The following is a 20106-nucleotide window of genomic DNA, read 5'->3' on the forward strand; positions in this document are numbered from 1 at the left end:
TGTTGTTATGAACTCCTCAAACAATACACTTCTTGACCACAAATGGACGGCTAGTTTCTTTGTATTTGTAATTCTATGACACTACTCAGTTACCTCTCGGTTTTGTACTACTCTGGTGCAAACAGTCATATTTGAACAGCACACCAGTCAATGGCGAGTGCTCATCCCCAATTTAATCGCTTCAATCTTAAAACCAAACAGGGAAAAACTTGGGTCTGATCTTGTATGTCTTTGCAATTACTTGCCACTCGCATACTGTATGTTTTCCATAGATATGTGTTTATTCTCTAGTTCAGAATCCAAATCAAATCTCACTCCAGCTGTTCCTTTCACTTTGAATGTCCTTCTTTTTGCATATTCAAATTTTTCTTCCAGAGGGATATGATGTTTTGGATGGGATCTCTTTACTAAATGACGACGAGATAGAGGATGATGACGGTGCTAGCTCCTCTGCCTATGTGGAGCTGGAGAGGCTGGAGAGAGAGACTGCTGCTGCTCGCAGCCACCACAGTACTAGCTCCACCGTTACAGCCATCTCCGTCCCACCAACGTCCCCGCCTTCATACAGGGTCCCCTCTGACTCGCCCATAGCCTCTGAGCCGCCGCTCCCTCAGGCCCTTCAGGCCTTTAAAGAGTCTGCTAACATGGTTGCTGCCTTCAACCTGCAGTGGAAGGATGAAATCTCAGCAATGCGCTACGAACTGGCCGAGCTGCGCAGAGATGTCTGCGGGGAATTGAAAACATTCAACAGCAACTTCTTCAACTTTACTCAGTGCTACAACATGTGGACTTTCTGCCGGGAGCCTTGCAACGACAGCACCACACAAACGGACGACAGAGTGTCCATAGGAATTCAAGCAGGCTCAAGTTGGTCCATTCGACAGAATAAAGAGGACAAGTCAGTGATGTGCCAACCGGACCCAGCACCTTTCAGCATTATGGATTTGATGGACCCCCCACGAATTGAGATCATAGAGGGAACCCCCGAGAGCACGCCGGAGGGCTCAGGCAGCCCTGCCAGCCCACTTCCAATAGAGGATTTCCCATGGGAGATCAATAAAAAACAAAAGGCCCAGAAGCAATCAGACGCAGGCGGCCACACAGGTGGCCACCGAAGCGCCAGTCTAGAACTGTGGAGCAGGAAGTACAGCAGTGGGCCCATGTCATATCTGTCTATGTCATTTTAATCATTCCCATTCTACGCATACTGTAAAACGAGAGGAGGAAGCCAGGGTAAAGACCTGACAGTTACCAAGGAAAGGCAGGGCAGAGCTGTTGTTAGATGTCCCTTTACTCTATGCAGACACGGAGTCTGCCATCTCTTGAACAGGTTACAATGCTGTTCAAGCAATCTTTTAACAAGTGTCTTGGTTAGCCATGGATTAAAAGAGAAGGACTTTGTTTTACACCAGAATGAGGTGACATAAGAATGTGAGAGAAAATGTGGCTGATGCTCAGATCCTCAAGTGCCAACAAGTGCAGCATCATCTTTCCTCCGCTGTCTTAAATACCCAACTTTCAGAGAAAAAGTCAATTCAAGTAAATATGATCGGCAATCTGAGGGTCACTTCATGATAACACTCAATAATCAGCCATTGTGAGGTGAAGCTTCCCCAAATAAATAGCTCATGTTCATTCCAGTTTCTCTTCCTGTAGAAACATTCTCTTAAGCACCTGAGTATACTGAAAAAATACTGTGAATAACTTTATAAACCCTAGTTTTTTAAAGAATGCATCAAAGATGAATACATTATTTATGAATATATTGATATATAATTTACTTTTTAGTTATTCTAATCAAAGCATTCCTTTTCCATTGCCTTCATCCATTTTGTAGCCAGGTCCAGTTGAAATGGGCATTTTGAAAATTTCCAATTTCCAAAGGTTTTCTCAATGGATAACTGGTGAGTCACACAGCATTAAGAAGTAACTGTAATACTTTGATAATAATAATAAAAAATGAGATAGTGCTGACAACAACTTATTGTTATTATTATTACCATTTGAGAAAGCCTACTCCTGGAATACTGATGGATATATATCACTGTCTCAATGCTTTGTGGACTTAGTCCATAGCTAAAATTGTTTACGAGGAATCAATTGTAACCGACTAGACCAAGTCTAACAGCATGTGAAGAGGAAAGAGTGAGGGAGATTCACAGTGATCGGGAAGTGTGAATGTATTGGATTCAGCTCATTCTTGCACAAACTGCATTCATTTTCAAACTGTTTATATATATAAATGTACCATTTTGTATATAGAGAAACTTATATTCAATACTTGTACTGTTTGAAGTTATTAACATCCATTTCTGACAGCGCTGAGAGGATTATAATAGTAATTGTGGTTCTAAGCCAAACACAGCACTTTCTCCAGTCTTCGAGGTCTGTCTTCATGTTTGTCATCATATTCATCATCTAGCTGTTTGTGCACCTCAAAGGGAAGTTAGTAGTTCATACCAGTGTTTCCACTTGTTTTTCTTGCAGTGGGGACTGGAGGTTCTTAATGTTTGGTTACGTGTCTTATCTAGTCGTTTATTTTCAATTATGTGAAGAGATTTGGACTAAATTCTTCCATACACCACTTTTTTTAAATGCCACGTTTCTCTAGTAACGGTGCAATTTTTCATGCTGGGGTGGTGCATCACTGCTGAAAGATAACGGAGAAACATTGGTCCCTATTTGTAGACAATCAGAGCCACTGAGGGCCTCTACCTCTTCGACATGTTCCCAGAGGTGCAGTATAGTACCACTGAATGTACTAACACCGCCTCACTAGTGATGGCTTAGCTGGGCCCCTGTCAAACCTTAATGACAGGAGGCCCTCAATCATCTGCTGTATATGGCCAATTGCTCATTTTGTCTGTTATTCATAATACAATAGCTGCTCATTAGCCACTGACATTCCCCTTAACCACTCATCTAGTCCACTGTCCCATTGTACCAACATGGCGTACCAAAGTTACTGTAATACTGAGGCCAACAACAGACATCTACAAGCGTGACAGCACTTATCTTTGGACGATCATTGCAGCACAGGACCATGGGACGCCTGTATGTAACAGACCCCTGAGGGAAATGAGAACCCTTCAAAAGGACTTTTAATAAAAGTAGAGGCATCATCTCTCACTTTATAGAGAGAGCGGATCTGCTTCCCCCTTTGCGCGGCCAAAAGACAATACTTGCAGAAAAAGTGGCATTTTGAAAAAGATGATATTCATACAAAGGTTGCACTTGAGGTAAGATTAAAAAAATAAAAATAAAATGGAAGCCACGTAAGAAAGAGAGGCAGACATTTCCTTTCAAGTTATTGCAGTAGCTCCGCCCCGCACACATGTTGCAGTAACTCATTAAGACAGAGCTTAAATGCTTACATACATGATTCATTTGCCTTGATAATCTAATGTATGTGTTGCAGAGGAACACTATGTTGAGGCATGTTTTGCTCGGAACTGGAAACTTGAGGTTTTGGTACAACGAATAATGGGTAAGGAATAAGTTCCAATGTATTATTGCCATTTGCCATCCTTTGCAATACAGAGTAAGAATAAAAAAAAGCGTATAATCTATTTAATGTTGTTATAAACACAAACAAACTACATTTCGAGTCTTTCATTGCGGACCGGGCAAAGGCTCGGTTAGCATAAATCATAAATGATTTTAGTTAAAAGGCATATAACTGTGAGAACATTTGGCATATCACTATTTTATTTTGATCTATAAACTATGGATGTTTTTTTTTTTTTTTTTAGGAAAGGCTTGTATTCATTTGTTTTGCATTTTGAATGATTAAGAGGGGATTGCAGCGGCATTCTCGACTTCAATCTTTTTCCATTGTTTGAGGAATGCAAACTTATTTAAAAGGTGCTGAAGACTGGTCCATCATGATGTCACCAATCTACATTCATTCATTCTATGCAAGTCCTTTGTTCTTTGTTGTAATTTTACATCATCTAAATATTTGCAGTTATTGATATTAGGTATTTATGTTAAGCCTTCATTCAAGTCATCAATGCCGGGAATGGAATGATGCTTTCAGAAAATATTGGTGGCTCTTTTTTTTTTAAAAGAATTTATTTGATTATTTTTGCATGAGCTAAGGGGCCACACTTAAGGTTGCTTTAGTGTTTCCTGGCAGTGTTTTCCCATTTTAGCTTACATGTATACTAGCGTCAAAGAGTTTGTTGGTGAGATTCTTGAGATTCCTGCATAGTGGTAGCATCCGTGTGCTTTCATAATATACAAAAGAAAAACAATCATAAGTGTATCATTGTCAATTCATTTACTGACAACTGTACAGCAAAATTAGAAGACAAAGCCTGTGATAAAATAATTGGAAATGCTGTACAAATGCTTAACATTTTTAAAAAATTGATATCTAATTCAACAGCAAACTGGTGACTTATTGATCCCAGGGAACTCACCTATGCTTTAAAAAGATTTTAATCCAGTGTGTTATTATCATTTCATAATTTAGCCCAAAGAAATTACCCTTCCCTTAAAACAAGTTGAAATGTAGCAAAATACAGATATTGAAGTATTATTTTAAAAATATATACCTGAAAGATGTACATTTAACGAAGACTGAAAAATAAAAAGGGTATTTACAATTATTTTTTAACCATGCAACCATATTTTGTGTAATGAAATATATAATTATTTGTAAGAAATTCTGAATTGTCTCCCCTTTGTGTGACGGTATGTAGTCGACTACCCCATGAGTTTTTGTTTACATTTTGTTGTCATCCAGAGATCTGATGCAACAACTGTGCCAACTCTGACGTCCAGCTATTAGGACAAAGGTTTCTGGATGGAATCTGATCTCACCTGAACCTGTAACACTGCTTGAATATAAATCCTTTTCTACCCCTAAGTCCTCTTCCTGCATTTATTCAAGGTTTCTCGGAGAAAACGTGCCACTCTGGGTTTGCATCAGTCATGTTGCAATGTTCAGGGATCTCAGACTGAATTGTTTCGTGATCAGACTTTGTCAAAGTTCTGAAGCACCTTTTTAAAAAACCATACCTTAGCCTGCATTTGTTAGCTTATGCTTATTTTGTTAAAAGAATGAAACAAATATGTGATACTTTTGCTCTTCTTTTTTTTGTTTGCTTACTGTGGTGTTTCTTGTGAAATTTAATTTACAACTTTGATTGGCCTTATGTATTTTTCATATATTGATATAAAACAATGGATTAAAATGTTTATGATGTTTATGTTTATGGTAATTTAAAAAGGTAAAATGGGGGTCATAGCTTTACAATGGCATCAAAAGATGAACATGAGCATAAATAATATCTTTTGTGTCCATAGGGAGGACTACACACTTTAACACACTGCAAATACACCGCATGGGCCAGGCACAGTGTCTTTTACTTTGACCCTCTCAATATGCATTGCTTTTCTACTGAGCTATCACCTTTTTGTTTGTTTGTTTGTTTCATTTTTCTTTTTTTCCCCCATTTTAGGCGTCCGTAGCTTAGCAGGGGGGCGTAGAGAGTACGGTAGGTCTGGTAGGGAACCGCTTTACTCTATCTTTTTTATATATATGTTGTTAATACACTTTTTCCATACATTTTGTCTGACTCATTCACATTTTTCACAAAAATAAGATATATCATTACTTGGAAATGCTGTCATACTCACTAAGTATGTATAATATATGTAAATGTTTTCATCTGTTTCCACATTGAATTCAGTGGAATTATTTATTATGCACTAGTACTGGATAATGAGCTCAACAAACCAAAATAACCAAACTGAAACATCTGTTGACTACTGTACTGCCCCACATGTTGGCCTTGTGTTAGCACACTGGCATTTATAGTACAATGTATACTGTATTTGAACAGTTTGACACAAGAATAACTATTTAAAATCACTTCTGCACAACCAGTAAATACTTTAACTGAGATGTGCGTGAAGCATTTTTACCAAATCCATGAAATTAGTTGGTTTGTTTTTATTTATTATGATTTATATTACTGTTCTGTTCAAATCCATTGGTATCAGTAGTGATTCACCCTCTTGCTTTAACCATTGTATACATTTTCTTTAAGCAAACAGAGGGGAATAAAATCAGCACACAGTAGTGTGTCTTTATTTTAAATATCCTGGCATGCAGCAAGGCCAGTTATGACCAACATAACAGCTTTGTTCTACAAACCAGCACAAATCAATGTCGCTTTTCATGATAACAATCAGGTTTTCATACTAAATTTGTTACAGTTGGCTTTCAGTAGTTGTGATTTTGATACCGATTGCATTTTAAATTCAGCTTATTCTTCTAACATTTGTTTGAAGCTAAGGATAGATACTACCAATACACAAACTTGATTTTAAAAGGTAGTGGTGAGTGGATTTAATGCTCAAAATGATCACATGGTTGCAGATTTGGGCATACTGAAGTAATTAAAACACAGACCTTTTCTCATGCAATCCAACATACAGTATTATACTTGTAGGTATAGTATCAGATGTGGAAGTTGTTGGTCTTACACAGCGTGTCTAAAACATACAAATACGTCACAAACGACGCACACTGTGTCGGCTGAAATGATATTTAAAAAGGTCTGTTGATAATGAAATGTTAATATAAATTAGCAAAGTATTTATTCAGCTGCCATTGCCCAACTGGCTTCAGAGCCAATGATTGATGAAACCCAATGATCTGTCAGACGTTTCATCTGTCAACACGTTAGATTAAAGAGACGTATTAAAGATTTGTTGAGATTCAGATCCCCAAAGGATGAATCCTTAACTTTTGGGTGAACCCATGACCTCTCCTATAGTGCCACCACCAGGCCAAAGTTCCCATGTGTACCATGATGTGTACACATTGTGTACATGCACACTCCAATTGAATGAACTGCTTAACATTTCGGACAGAGAGCATTATTCTTGTGCCACACGTCCCCCGTTGCTCACAAAAAACATTTTAACCGAAAATGCAGCTTACAATAACATTTCCCCGGAAGATTCAGTTCTTCAAGAGGGAATTTAAACAGCTTTGTCATTTCTTCAAGTCCCAAATTCTAGACATAGATATTTTTTCAACTCAAATATTGGTAATGCTCAAACAGTAATTCTGTCAATATGATCTTTATTTTGTCCAAGACTTGTAGTCAAAGGGTACAATTTACATTACAGCTCCTAGTGGCAGCTTGCAGGGCTTTTTGTTTCAGTTACTTTTCCTTTTTTTGTTTTACCTGCTTTGGTGGAGTTATTTGCAGGTTGTTGTTTTTTTAAAAATAAGACTTTCGGACCATTGATTTGTATTGGTTTGTTGTGATATTTCATACATAAACGGTTAATCCACCTTGCATCCATGGGGGCATCACCACTGTATGTATATATGTATGTGGCTATGAACAACATGCTTGTTTTGTTGTGCGACTCTTGAAAAAGGGGCTACACAAACCTACGTAAAAAATGTTGTAACTCCAGCAGAATCAGCTGGAATCACTGACCGACAGTATACACACCCTCAGGTCCTGCTAGTTGTCCGATGTCAAATCATCCTTCCATCAACCCATTTATAGATCCATCCTCGCATCCAACTTTGCTAACCATCAGTGACTGAGAAAATATCTTCAGCAAAAATAACATTGATAGGATAAAATAATAAATTCCCCTTAGTCAATCTTCTTTCAGCTATACACAGTAATATATTCAGCCTGTTGCAATATGTGTTTTTTTTTATGCAGAAAAAAATAATAATAATGAATGACATTAAGGTGAGCAGGAAACACATTGAAAAGAAAAGTCATTTTTGGACTATTTCTGTACACAAGCATGATTACAGTGGCATCTCATCCTGGAGTCTGAATAGACCTTTTACTGATACAATGTGAGACCTACAGCAATCATTGAATACATGCTTTCTGCAAGTTATTTGACATTAAGGATGTCATGATGCCCAATAATGAACAAGCCACATTGGATTCATGAAAATAAAAAGTTAGGAGTATACAACATGTATGCACTTATGTAAAATAGAAGCAATGCTTTCAACTTGTTTGTCCTGCACAGTGTGCACACAGTGCTCACTGCTTTAACTGCCAGGAGAACAAACTGTTAAAGAGGGAGATAATCATTATAATGTGACTAGATAAAGCTGCAGGCCGTGATTCTTAGGCTTTACATTACATTGATTTTGCAATTTAATTACTAAAATATAAATCAATGTAAGATAAGACGTACATATGTTGTTTTTTCTGTATTCTTGCTAAAAAATGAGTGAAGCTAGACAGTCACTCCGTTTCTGTGATGAATACCATCTGAAGTCAAACAAAAGATGCTGTTACGTTAAATCCGAGGGACATTCACTTTGTTACATCTCCAGCCCCCATGCTCATGTATGCAGCTCGTCAGTCATTGCACGCTCTTAAGCCACAATCCACCCCGACTGAGTAAGATCAGCATCTCACCAGCCTCTTTGCCCGTCTGAGTCCACAACTAAGGCAAGGACAGCACAAATGGAGGGAGTCGGACGGGGAGGAGACCCAGTCAGAACTTTTGCAACGATCTTTTCTGAAATTTATGTCTTGGCCACAAAGGAGCAAAAGGTTTGAGGGCCCTTGTTGAAAAAGCACGGGAGGGAAGGTCTGTTTCTTATTTTCTGCACCAAAACTTTTATGAAATGATATCAGGTCGCACTTTACATAAAGTCAATGTAAGTACTGTTGTTTTTACATACATACATGATCAAACGTGCGTCTCAGCTGCACTTCTCATGTTCACATGGTAAAGTGTGAGCATGATAAGTGATTATAATTCCATTTTACAGGAATAAGCTCTTATTACAATGACATGTATTGTAAGTGCAGCAAGGTTCTTGCTCTTCATGTAAAGTATAGCTTAAGCTCATGCAACCAAATACAAAGTAAGTAAACAGCAGTATACTGGCTATCAATAGAAGTGTGGTCATAGCCATTCCGTTTAATATTTTCAAAATGTGAATGTCAAAAGTGGAACAACTTTCAATATGTTACAATTTTTGCTTTATCAGAGGCAGTCGAGAATTAAAAAGGAAAAAAATAGACAGATTGACTGTTTTGCATTTACGTTTAAAAACATGTTCTTCGTCTTGGTCTCTCAACACATTGTGCCTGATTGTCTTTGTTTGCCTTCTATTTAAGCCTAATTTCTGTTAAATCTACAAGAATGACACTTGCAGAGATTGCAATTGTCCCATTCAAGTTTGTGTCATTTCCCTCCAGTTGTGGAGAGGCTAATTAAGTAGTTAATTATAGCGATTGTCTGTCTCTTCTTCTAAGTCTGTGTCTGTACATGACAATTTCTTTAGCCTTATATTCCAAAGATTGCAATGTTCTGTGTGTCTCTCAAGAGACACACTGTACTAACAATATACAAAGTTTAATACTTGAATTTTGAATATTCCTTCAAATAATATCCAGTTTGGAAAATATGAATTATTTTGCCAGTTAAAACCGTTAATTGGAAATATTTAAATTGTTTTTGTTAAATCTGGAATTATCAAACTTTAGTTGAGTTTCATATGTATGTTTCCATGGTGTCTGCTATGTCTTATATGTAGAATAAGATCACGTGTAGCTGTCTGTTTTCAGATTCAGATGATGCATGTTATCTCGTGCCTGATTTGTGAGGATTGATCTGAAGATAATGATATATGATCGACATATGAGGGCAACGCACGCGGGCACAATTCTTAACAACCTTGGTTTACATTGATTCTCTGAAAGACTTAAGCCTTAATGTTTGTTGAAGACAATAAAGCTGATTTCCATTTCCTTTCCAAATTTGGATCATCTTTTGCCACTTTCTTAATTTAATTGTGATTCTATCCTTGGCTATGTAATGCAGAAGAAGTACAAAGTCTAGACAAATGCATTCAAATTCCCCTGGCAATAAGTTTTGTTTTCACCTAAACAAGGTTGAGAAACTTCCTGGAGAATTATTGCCTATGAGCATTGCTCATCATGTTGCAAGTTTTGTCTGCATCTTGAGACAGAAACACATTTCTCATCTTTTTTAATACGTGTTGAAGCGGTGACTAAAAGTCTGTTACTTTAAAAGTAACTCCAAAAGCACATTTAACATTCAGGAAAAACACATTGATGGGACTTATTTCTAACACTGTAAATAGAGCAGATCTGTGTTTCTTCCTCTTCTTGCCTGTTACTGCTGTATAGGCCTTAAGCGTTCACTGAATATGTTTCGATGAGCTTTAGACCTCTTGGAGTTAGTTATGGTAGGTATAGAAAGATGTACTGTAGCTGTGCATTGCTGTGTCCGATGCATTGTTCCTCTCTAACTGCTGCTGCTTGCTCCTTGCAGGGATTCAGTTTCGTCTCCCTTCTTCCTGCAGTGTGGACCGCGCTCAGCCACCTCCAGGTACCAGCCCGTCTCCATCTCCTCTCTTTTCCTCCATACGAGCAGCGATTCTCTTTGCAAGCTAAGTTTCAGTTGCAGTCATACGTCCATTAGTGTAGTGACGGTGGTCCGACTACTTTTGCTTCCGATGAAGTAAAGAAGAAAGGTAAATCCATTTTTAATATATTCCGGTTTAAAAGCTTGATCGCCACACTTTGGAAGCTGGTCAAATGTGTCAGAGTTGATCCCAACTTCTGACATCATGCACATGTGGGCAACACGCTTTTTAAAGGCAGGTGCAGCAATTGCTCTCGACCAACTGTATGATGGGAAACACCGGATCAAAGATCTGATTGGGTCTTAGTTTTGACACCAACAACAGTAGAAAATCCTACGTTTCTGTGTAATTGTAATATGTATTGCTCATATTGTGCAATGAAAGTTAAATATTCCTGTGACTTCTTATATATTCTTTGACGAAACTATCCGGCTTGACTGCAGTTTCTTCACTGCCCTGCAGGTTAAAGTCACTGCGAGGAAGTTTTAACTGGTTATGAAACACATATCTATTTATTCCTGATGTCTCTATATAAGAACATGGGTTATTTCTATATAGTTATTCATATTGCTTGTCGACAGTGCCATCGCTGGGAGCCAACACAAAGCTGCTGGAGGCCGTTGTGTGTCGCTCCGCAAACATTCTGATATGATAATCCAGTATCGGGCACACTATTGATTCACTGTGAGAGTTGATGAAGTTAGAAAAGGCAACAGAAAGTAACTAGATTGGTATCCAGTTAGGACAGGGAGGAGATTACATGAGGATGCATTGTCGGGAGGTGGGTTAATTTGTTTTGATGCACAAGCATGTCCCTGTAGATGAAGTGTCAAAATGCTTGTTTTGAAAACATAAACTACCCGGGTCTTCACTGTGTGCTTGTAATAATACCAACGCTTTTAAGCAGAGCAGCAACACAATATTATAGCATGCCATTCTGGTCCACTTAGTCTGGCTGCACGTCCAGTGTGTGGGTCTGTTTACTAAACTGCAGCAGTGCTAAAGCAAACAGTCTAATTCAAACAGAGCCAGTTCTAACTGACGACACAAAGGGCACGGTATGTTAGCAACACTTTGAATTCAAGCCGCAGCATTTCAAAGGGAAACCGCTGTTCATCTACAAATGTAATTTGTTGCCTTTTCCATCTTCTAATTGGAGTTTTTTGTGTGTTCAACTGTAAATTCAACATTATTGAGCGTTTATTTCAACTCACGTGGAGGTGAAGAGAACAGGACATGTCAGATCAGAAGTCCATGAAGTTTGATCTCACAATGTTTGAAGGCTTCAGGATGTGGACCCATACGTGAAAACCCCATTTAATTAAATGTGATAGTAATTGTGTTAAAGTTAATGGTTTTGCCCCCTTCTCGTTTCCTCCTTAGCTATCAACTATGCGCCTGTCAAATTATGCAAAGTAAAGTCAAATTTGAAGTGTAGTGAAGTAGAAATATAAAGAAACATAAAAGGATATTATTCTCACGTGCGGGTGCTGTAGCAGAAAATAAACTTAAGTATGCTAATCAATACAGAGCTACATTACAGAGCTACATTCCAGAGCTACATTCAACCGCTGCTCAAATTAACTTATTTTGTTTTACTTTTGACACTTTTGCAGTGCACAATGTAGCTCTACAGGAGGACATCTAGTGTCCAGACAACCTCATTGCAAGACATTGAATTGATTTATTTTTTGTCAGATTGAGTAGAGCAGTTCTCTCCGAATCATATTATGTGGTGGTTTGACAGCCTGGAGGAGTCAGCAAATGAAGTATCTTCACGAAACATTAGCCTTATTGTGTAGAGAGCCCAGCTCATAAATGTAGGTGTCTAAGGAAGCAAATGTATTTACAAATGTCAATCCATTTGCAGGCATAACATTTATGAATGAACTGCAGCAGAACGGTGTACTGCTGACTCAACATCCAGTCTCGTGACAGTAGTTTGATTACCTAACCGAGGGACGACGCTCACGTTCATTACTTCCTCAAAGAACCATGTGTTCAATTGTGTGTCTGTTTATTTGACACCAGTCTCACAGCACATTTCCACTATGAAGTCTAATGTCGGAGACCCTGTGATGTTTCATGGAGCGCCACCTTGAGGTCAAACATGCAATTCGGTCTCCTCGACACATTAACAGATAATAGAAGAGCATATGTTTTTATGAAGGTAGATTTGTGTCTTTATGACGCAAACCAAAAAAAAAGGTTTTGAGAGCAAACTTTTTTTTTAAAGCAAAGGATTTTAAATTGAGAGCAAAGATTTTTGAATTTCAGCCAGAAATTGTAGTTTGATAAGCAAAGCTAGCAAATAATTTACTTACAAACGAGAAATTTGCTCTCAGAACCTTTTTTTTGGTTCTCGTCGTGAAGACACAAATCTACCTTCATAGGTGTTGTAGTTAGGTAACACACACAGTGTTTCATCATATGCTGCCAGCCACCGGGCCAAAATGTATTGAAGATATTGGAGTGAATATATTTAACTTTCTATATTATACATTCTGACTATAGGACCAGAATGCATCTCTTTAAAACAAGATGAGGTCCCATAATGATATACAGGTTTATGTTTTACATGTTTAAAATAATATAATGACAGTTTCTTGTAATGTTCATACAATTGAATGTTCTACTACAGTAATTTGACGAGATGTCTGATGAAAAACATGATACATGAAGTAACCAAGACACACAGATGCTGGTGGAACATGCAGAGCTTCATGTCACTGCCTTTGTATCTGGTACCAACAAGCGATCTGTAACATTTTCAGTTTTGAAAGTAAATCAAATTGGTAGAATGTGTAAAAATAGAGCGAGTGGAGTTGAATGCTGCCTGAGTCACTGTGCTCTTTTCATTTTGGTATCCAGCCACTGTGTCTTGCAGAACTGCAGCCCCTTCAAGTTGGAAGGAAGTCAAGTCTGTGACTGTATTTAGCTTAACAGAGATCCCTGTGGTTTCTTATTTCTTATTGCACTTAATTACCTGTAATCCAAAGTGGTTAGTGGTTTGAGTGTGTGTGTGTGTGTGTGTGTGTGTGTGTGTGTGTGTGTGTGTGTGTTGTGCCCACACAGGTAAAGCACAACAATCTTACTGTATTTAGGAATGTAATGTTTGGTCTGATGAATATTTAATTTTTTTTATAGAAATGTATATATGTAATGAATGGGGAAATTATAAGGAGTCTTCACAAGTGAATGAAGCGCTGTTGGGGGAATGGCTGAATGATCATCAATACAGTCTTGATACAGTTTATGCTTAGGTTTGCATGATTCATGCCGATTTCAGGTTAACATTCAAAATAATCTCATGATTGTGGATTGTGGATCTATTGTGCTCAGACATAAACAAATGAATGCTATTTTCTTGCAATTATTGGAGCAACTGTACTTTATATAATGTAATCTCTTCAAAATACATTTACCAGGATTTTCAAAATGTCTTTTCTGAGCAACTACATGTTAGTTCAGTCCTCATCATAGCTTTGAAAAAAAGATATCCAGCCAGTGAAGTTGGTTCTTTTCCAATTCTGCTGTGAGGTCCATCTGGATGGATTACCATCAGATTCTCATTTGCACTTAAAAGAGCAAATCTTTTCCATAATCCTTCATTGCTCCTCCCCAATAAACACAGACATATTACAAAGCTGCTGGTGTGTTTCACCTTATACTTACATTCCCCTTGCTTTAAGTGCTTAAGTGCCCTGATGTCTAATCTCCCATCATGCTATGACACTCTTCTATCACACACTGTGTGATCCAGGTGACCTGCAGCACTTGGCCCTTGTCAGCTTCTGGCCACATTTTTCATTCTCATGTTTTATTTTATCCTCTACCCTTGTCTTGCCTTGTCCTCGTCCTCTCATCCTGCTTGTGCTATCCAGCGGTTTCATATCCTCCCAGTTACAAGAAGGCTCCACCTCCTGTGCCCCCGCGCACCACCACCAAGCCTCTTATCTCTGTGACAGCCCAGAGCAGTACAGAGTCCACCCAAGATGCCTACCAGGAGGGCAGGCATCCACGGGGCGGCCTGTGGACCACGGATAGCCTAGGTCGTCCCATCTACAGCTCCATGGACAGCCTGGACAGCACCAAGGCTGTAACCATGGCCATGGAGTCGGCAGCAGGCAAGAGGCATGCATCTCTGGGCAGCCACACCTCTGTCCAGACGTGTGACAAAGCGGTGCTGGTGTCCAAGGCCGAGGAGTACCTCAAAACCCCACGTTCCTCTATTGGGATTCAGGTAACGGCCTTACACACAATGCCCCTCAAGTCACTGCTCTCTTTGCAGTCACCACACTCGCTACCCAGCCGCAATGCTAATTATACCAATCTCATCTGTCTCCTTCTATCTAGTCCGAGATGAAAGGATATACTCCGTGTTAATATGTATGAGAGGTGCCCTGTAAAATCCATCCACAGCAAAACCATATCAGAGTTCATTTCCTTTTTTTCTGTGACTTAAAATCAAGCCAACATCAATGTTATTAGAACACAACAGGCACATTTGTATGTACTGTAGGTTGTTGTCTCTATTGCATTGTATCATTGGATTATTATCTGACAAGAGGATTAGGTTTCTTAATTGAAGACTGACTCTATGTCCACATCCCCAGGCAGACGTCACAATGTTGAACTAGTAATACAGCTACACGTGCAAATCAGTTAATCCTGTCATTCTGTTTTGGGGGTGGGGGGTATTACAAATTCCCAAATGTACCGATCTGTGTGAAGTACTCTACAAGGTTTTGGAGGCTTGTTGACCTTTACAAGTGTCAGGCGGTATTACATGGACAGGGCTTATTCAAAAGCGGCAGTAGTGACGAGCAAAATGAGGATCTCTCTTACACTTGTTGTTCTAGTTTGTGATCTGGCTGCTTACCTTACAATTATCTGTATTATACCTTGTTCCATGAGCCAGCTAAGTGATGCTTCTATTTTTAGTTTCCTTTGGACCAACATCCTAGCTAAGGTTGAACTGTCGACTGCAGTTGGTACCAATAATGCCGGGTTTAGGGAATCAATTAAGCTATAGCTGGATTGTCAAAACCTTGGAAATCACTAAATTGCATCCTCCAGTCCAGACTATGCATCATTGTCTGGAGGACAGAGTGGTCTTGTTTGAGATTCAAACACCTTTTCTTTTGCACTGGCTTCAGGTTGACCTCTCCACCTTGAAGGACTGGTGGGGCGTGGCAATTCATTCCTCAGACATTCATGACTGTGAGCCTCTGTGGTTCTTGTTAGGCACTTAAAAGACACCTGTAGGTTAGAGCAGCATCACTACAGGCCTATATCATTGACTGTATATATGAACTCAGCTTTGAAGCCTCAAGTTTGGCCTTTTGGTCATCGTCATCCTGGCTTTTTGCAACAGGATGTAACAGAAGCGGGTGGAGCTAAAGTACAATAGAACGCAGAATCAGACATTTTTGGGCAAACAAAACAGTTTCAATTAACTCTCATGATAAAAAACTCAAATCTTCTGTAATACAACAATATTTTCAAATGTAAAGCTGTCATTTTTAATGGTAGACTTGTGCATCTACTTGGTGTTGACTGTTCATTAGAGTTGTCAATGATGACGATTCGGCGCTGTTCTGTTTTCTGTATTTATCAGGTGGAAACTGTGACGGACTCTGAGACTGAAAGTAAAGGCCTTCCTCAGTTCCACTCTATAGGGATCCAGGTGGAGGATCACAAACGGTATGTTGCTCAGACACACCAACACAGTGGTCATAGTATTTAAAGTTGCATGTGTTAAGCGCTGTCCCTGTAACTTGTGCATTCTAGGCATGGGAGGTTCAAGCGATCCAACAGTGTGACCACTGCAGTGCAAGCAGACATGGAGTTGGAGGGCTTTCCCTCCATGGAGGACAAGGGCCTGCAGTTTGGTGGCGGCTTCGGTCGGCACTCTGAGCCCAGCACGCCCACTCAGTATGGGGCCATCCGCACGGTGCGCACACAAGGCCTGTTCAGTTACAGGGAGGACTACCGGCCCTCCAGCGGGCCCAGCAGCCCACAGCCCGAGCCCTGGCTGGTTCAGCCCAGCCTGGACGGCACCGAGACAGGCCGAGTGTCCCCGCTCCGCAGGGACGGCAGCTGGTTCATGCAGCTCCTTCACAATGAAACCAAGCGTCTGGAGGGATGGTGCAAAGAGATGGAGAGAGAAGCAGAGGAGCATGACCTGACAGAGGAGAGTGAGTGTCCTGAGGGAAACTACATTCTTGTCAAAACGGGAGCTGCTTTTGTTGTCTCAGGTCAATGCTTTCATGATATATGCTCTATGATCATTTTGTTTTTGATGTATAACAGTAGCCAAAGTGAACATGACAGAATTTTGATCTGTGTTTTGTGAGCAGATTGGATCCATGTGAATGCTCAACATGGTAGCCATTACTGAGCTGAGAATCTCTCTTTTTCTCTATATCTCTCTGTGCGTGTGTGTGTGTGTGTGTGTGTGTGTGTGTGTTCACCAGTCCTAGGAAAAATCCGGAGTGCAGTGGGAAGTGCTCAGCTACTGATGTCTCAAAAGTTTCAGCAGTTTTACTGGCTATGTCAGCAGAATCTGGTGAGTAGTATGTGTTTGTGAACAAGAACACTGTATTGACCTACATGCCGTCAATATGTTACATGGGAAAACACAAAGGCTCGGGTTAAACTTGTTGATAGGCTTGTCTTTGTCAGAGCTCTGAGAAGGTGCTCGGCCTGACGCTGCACTTGTGCGCGGTCCAGAAATAGAGCCCAGAGATCAATAGAGAAGCAGTCCCTCTGCCGCTATTGACCCCGCAGTGAACGAAAGGGGAATTCCAATAGCAAGCAGCCGCTGTGTTGAGGCGCGGCATTACTGGAGGCAGCCATTTGAAACAGGATCTCAGCGTTTGAATAATGGACTGCCACACCTTCACTGTTTCGCCCTCACGTCGACGAGAGAAGCAGACCTTTTCTAATGCTGGCTATTGAAGAGTCAGCATGTACCACACTGTTATACTGTCATAAATGGGGATGTGTCTGCAAATACAGTAGAGGTGAAAGTACAGTGGAAAGAGACTGGCAGGCAGTTAATCACACCTCCCTAAAGCGTAGCTAATTTCTTTGAATGAAATGCAAAACCTTGTGTAGGTGGTTGAAATCACCTGTTCTCTCACTGCCTTGTGTGTGTGTGTGTGTGTGTGTGTGTGTGTGTGTGTGTGTGTGTGTGTGTGTCTGTGTGTGTGTGTGTGTAATTTTGTTGTGCGTTTGTGTGTGTGGGCCTTGTGTATTGCTCTCTCTTGGATGGTTTCGGTCCACACTCTCTCCCCATAGATAATCAGATGATGAATTAAGTCTGACATTGGTTGTGACAAGCCTTAGATTGCCCTGAGCTTTCAGACGTGTCTGAATGAGAGAATGACTCTGTTTCCCTTCCCTTCAGGAAGTGCATGATGTGTCTGTGAAAAGCTCCAACCGTTCTTTGAAGTCTGACTTGACAGACCTTTTCTTGGTCTAAGATCACACCACTTCTATGTATACTGTCTGCGGTAATGAGCACATGTCTGTGTGGCTGCTTGATGAGATGAGCGTGAGCTGTGGTTTGCAGCCAACTGGGTACAGTGGGTATCACATAAATGCAGCAACATTGAGCACCACATTTTTGTCATTTCAATTTGAAAGAGAATACAGATAATTTCGCAAAATTGCAGTGTAATGAATTGACAGGAAATCATTTTTTTATTCTACAAAAACATCTGTGCAGACAGTAATTTGTGCACATTGTGTTGGTACAGAAAGAAAATTCTAAAGAGGAAACTTAAACAGAAATTCCCCCAATGCATTATGACCTCACCGCAAAATACCATGAATATTATCTTTGATAATTATTAATCATAGTGCTTGCTACACAATATATTCATGATTCTGTAGGAAAGGGGTCATGAAATAATGTTGGTGCTGTGCTGCCACACAGTGGTGGGAAAGGTGAGGTGGCAATGAGGAGCACAAGGTCCTAAAAATAAAGGCTGTGGTTTAAAACATTTATAAACCGTACTACAATATTTTCTTTGTTTTTCAATTATTTAGAAACATTTTATCTTTCTGCTATGATACATGTGGTAAGTTTAATGCTGGTTGAAAACTGATCGTACAAGTCTAAGGTTTTTTATTATAGTTTGTTTCATTTTGTAATTAGTACTCAGCAATCCTGCACACAACAACAAAGGACAATAATTCCCCTGAAGTACAAAACAACCCACTCCATGTTGTACTCCACTGCTGTCTCCTCAGGACCCCAGTGCCATGCCCAGACCCACATCTCAGGACCTGGCTGGATTCTGGGACCTCTTGCAGCTTTCCATTGATGACGTCACTGCCAAGTTTGATGAGCTGCAGCAGATCAAGAGCAACCAGTGGCAGCTGCTGGAGAGCCCAGATAAGAAGGTAACGCTGGATCCACACACTTATGACAACTAGCCTTCATGCGTTCCAGACAAACTCAGCTTTTGAGGAAATCTAAACTAACAGCATCTGCCTTCCTTTCATAGGCGTGTGACCAGTAGCAGGTTAATCATTGTTATCATGACACTGCAGCGACAACTATTAGGAGCAACGCCAGCTCATGTATTCCTTTAAAAAAAAACATCAGTTGTGTCGAGAACAATTTGGGACATATATTGTCTATATTTATCTGTTGCATCCATTATTATTGTAACTTATCACCTGTTTCTAGTGCGGTCATGTAAATAAAAACAGGGACAAATGGCAGTCAAGCCTGCTTTTCACCAGCATTAAGTGATGTCGAACCGATTGTACTTAATGGATTTGGAGTTTTCCTGTCAGACAAAGACAAAAAACGGGCCATGACCCACAGCAGGGACTATTGGTGCTCTTTGCTGGCTTTGCATTAACCCAGAACACTGATTACATCTTGACAGGTCGGTGTAGCAGCAGGATAGCTTAGCCGCATTTTGAAAGTCCCCGTTATATTTCTGAAGAATTTGATACCTTCATAAGTGTATGCAACACTGCTGTGCTGACTAAATAAAAGTGTGTGGACTAATGACATATGCTGAAATGAATAAATAGTTAGCAACAAGACAAGAAACCAATATCAAGGCGACTCATAACTGCAAGTCGACTGGAGACTGAATTGAAACAATCCGTTGAAGAAGGCAGTTCTATATTAAAGTCCAGTAACGTTTAACAGTTTTGACAAACCTTTGATCTTTATCAGTCTTCATACACACAGGTTACGTATTCTAAACACTGATATGCAATTGATATCATTTTTTAATTCATGTTTACTTGATTTCACAGCATGTCACTGTAGATGAAATACAGAAGGCACTAAGAATATCAAACCATCCAGTTAAATCACCAATAGGTGCTGAAATAAACGCACATTTGTGAGAGTGGTTCTTGTAGATAAGAGAGCTGCATTTGTAAGAAGCACATTTAGACGTGATGTGCTTAAGAGATCCTTCAGGGCACTTGGGTAATTATCTCCATGCTACAGTTGTAGTTGTAAGAGACTTATTTACCTCCAGCAGTTAATAGGCCCATTGCAAGCTCCATGAAGCTGAGCCCAAACAGAGACACAGATGCTCTGTGTTGGGCTTCTCTCCTTCAAAGCAAGCACAGTTTTACACTAACGTCAGCTTGCCGAGCAAGCACAGAAGCTCGCCTTGCTGTGTTAGGATGTGTAGGCCGTGTGGGTG

General features: G+C 39.9%; 2 protein-coding genes across 2 annotated transcripts in view; both read left to right on the forward strand.

Annotated features, from left to right (window-relative positions):
• Positions 1 to 5560, forward strand: part of dlgap2b (discs, large (Drosophila) homolog-associated protein 2b) — a 66113-nt gene extending 60553 nt beyond the window's left edge. The window contains exon 6 of the mRNA XM_068577283.1: positions 376 to 5560. Coding sequence (XP_068433384.1) covers positions 376 to 1187 — 812 coding nt within the window. The 3' untranslated portion in view covers positions 1188 to 5560. The remainder of the gene's footprint in view (positions 1 to 375) is intronic.
• LOC137785786 (disks large-associated protein 2) overlaps positions 1 to 20106 on the forward strand; it is a 32530-nt gene that overhangs the window by 3360 nt on the left and 9064 nt on the right. The window contains exons 2-8 of the mRNA XM_068577284.1: positions 5469 to 5504; positions 10321 to 10377; positions 14299 to 14657; positions 16035 to 16120; positions 16208 to 16614; positions 16894 to 16985; positions 18677 to 18829. Coding sequence (XP_068433385.1) covers positions 14487 to 14657; positions 16035 to 16120; positions 16208 to 16614; positions 16894 to 16985; positions 18677 to 18829 — 909 coding nt within the window. The 5' untranslated portion in view covers positions 5469 to 5504; positions 10321 to 10377; positions 14299 to 14486. The remainder of the gene's footprint in view (positions 1 to 5468; positions 5505 to 10320; positions 10378 to 14298; positions 14658 to 16034; positions 16121 to 16207; positions 16615 to 16893; positions 16986 to 18676; positions 18830 to 20106) is intronic.

This window comes from Clinocottus analis, unplaced genomic scaffold (genome assembly GCF_023055335.1).
Source record: "Clinocottus analis isolate CAN_PGR_092001 unplaced genomic scaffold, fCliAna1.0.p SCAF_15, whole genome shotgun sequence".
Taxonomy (NCBI): Eukaryota; Metazoa; Chordata; class Actinopteri; order Perciformes; family Cottidae; genus Clinocottus; species Clinocottus analis.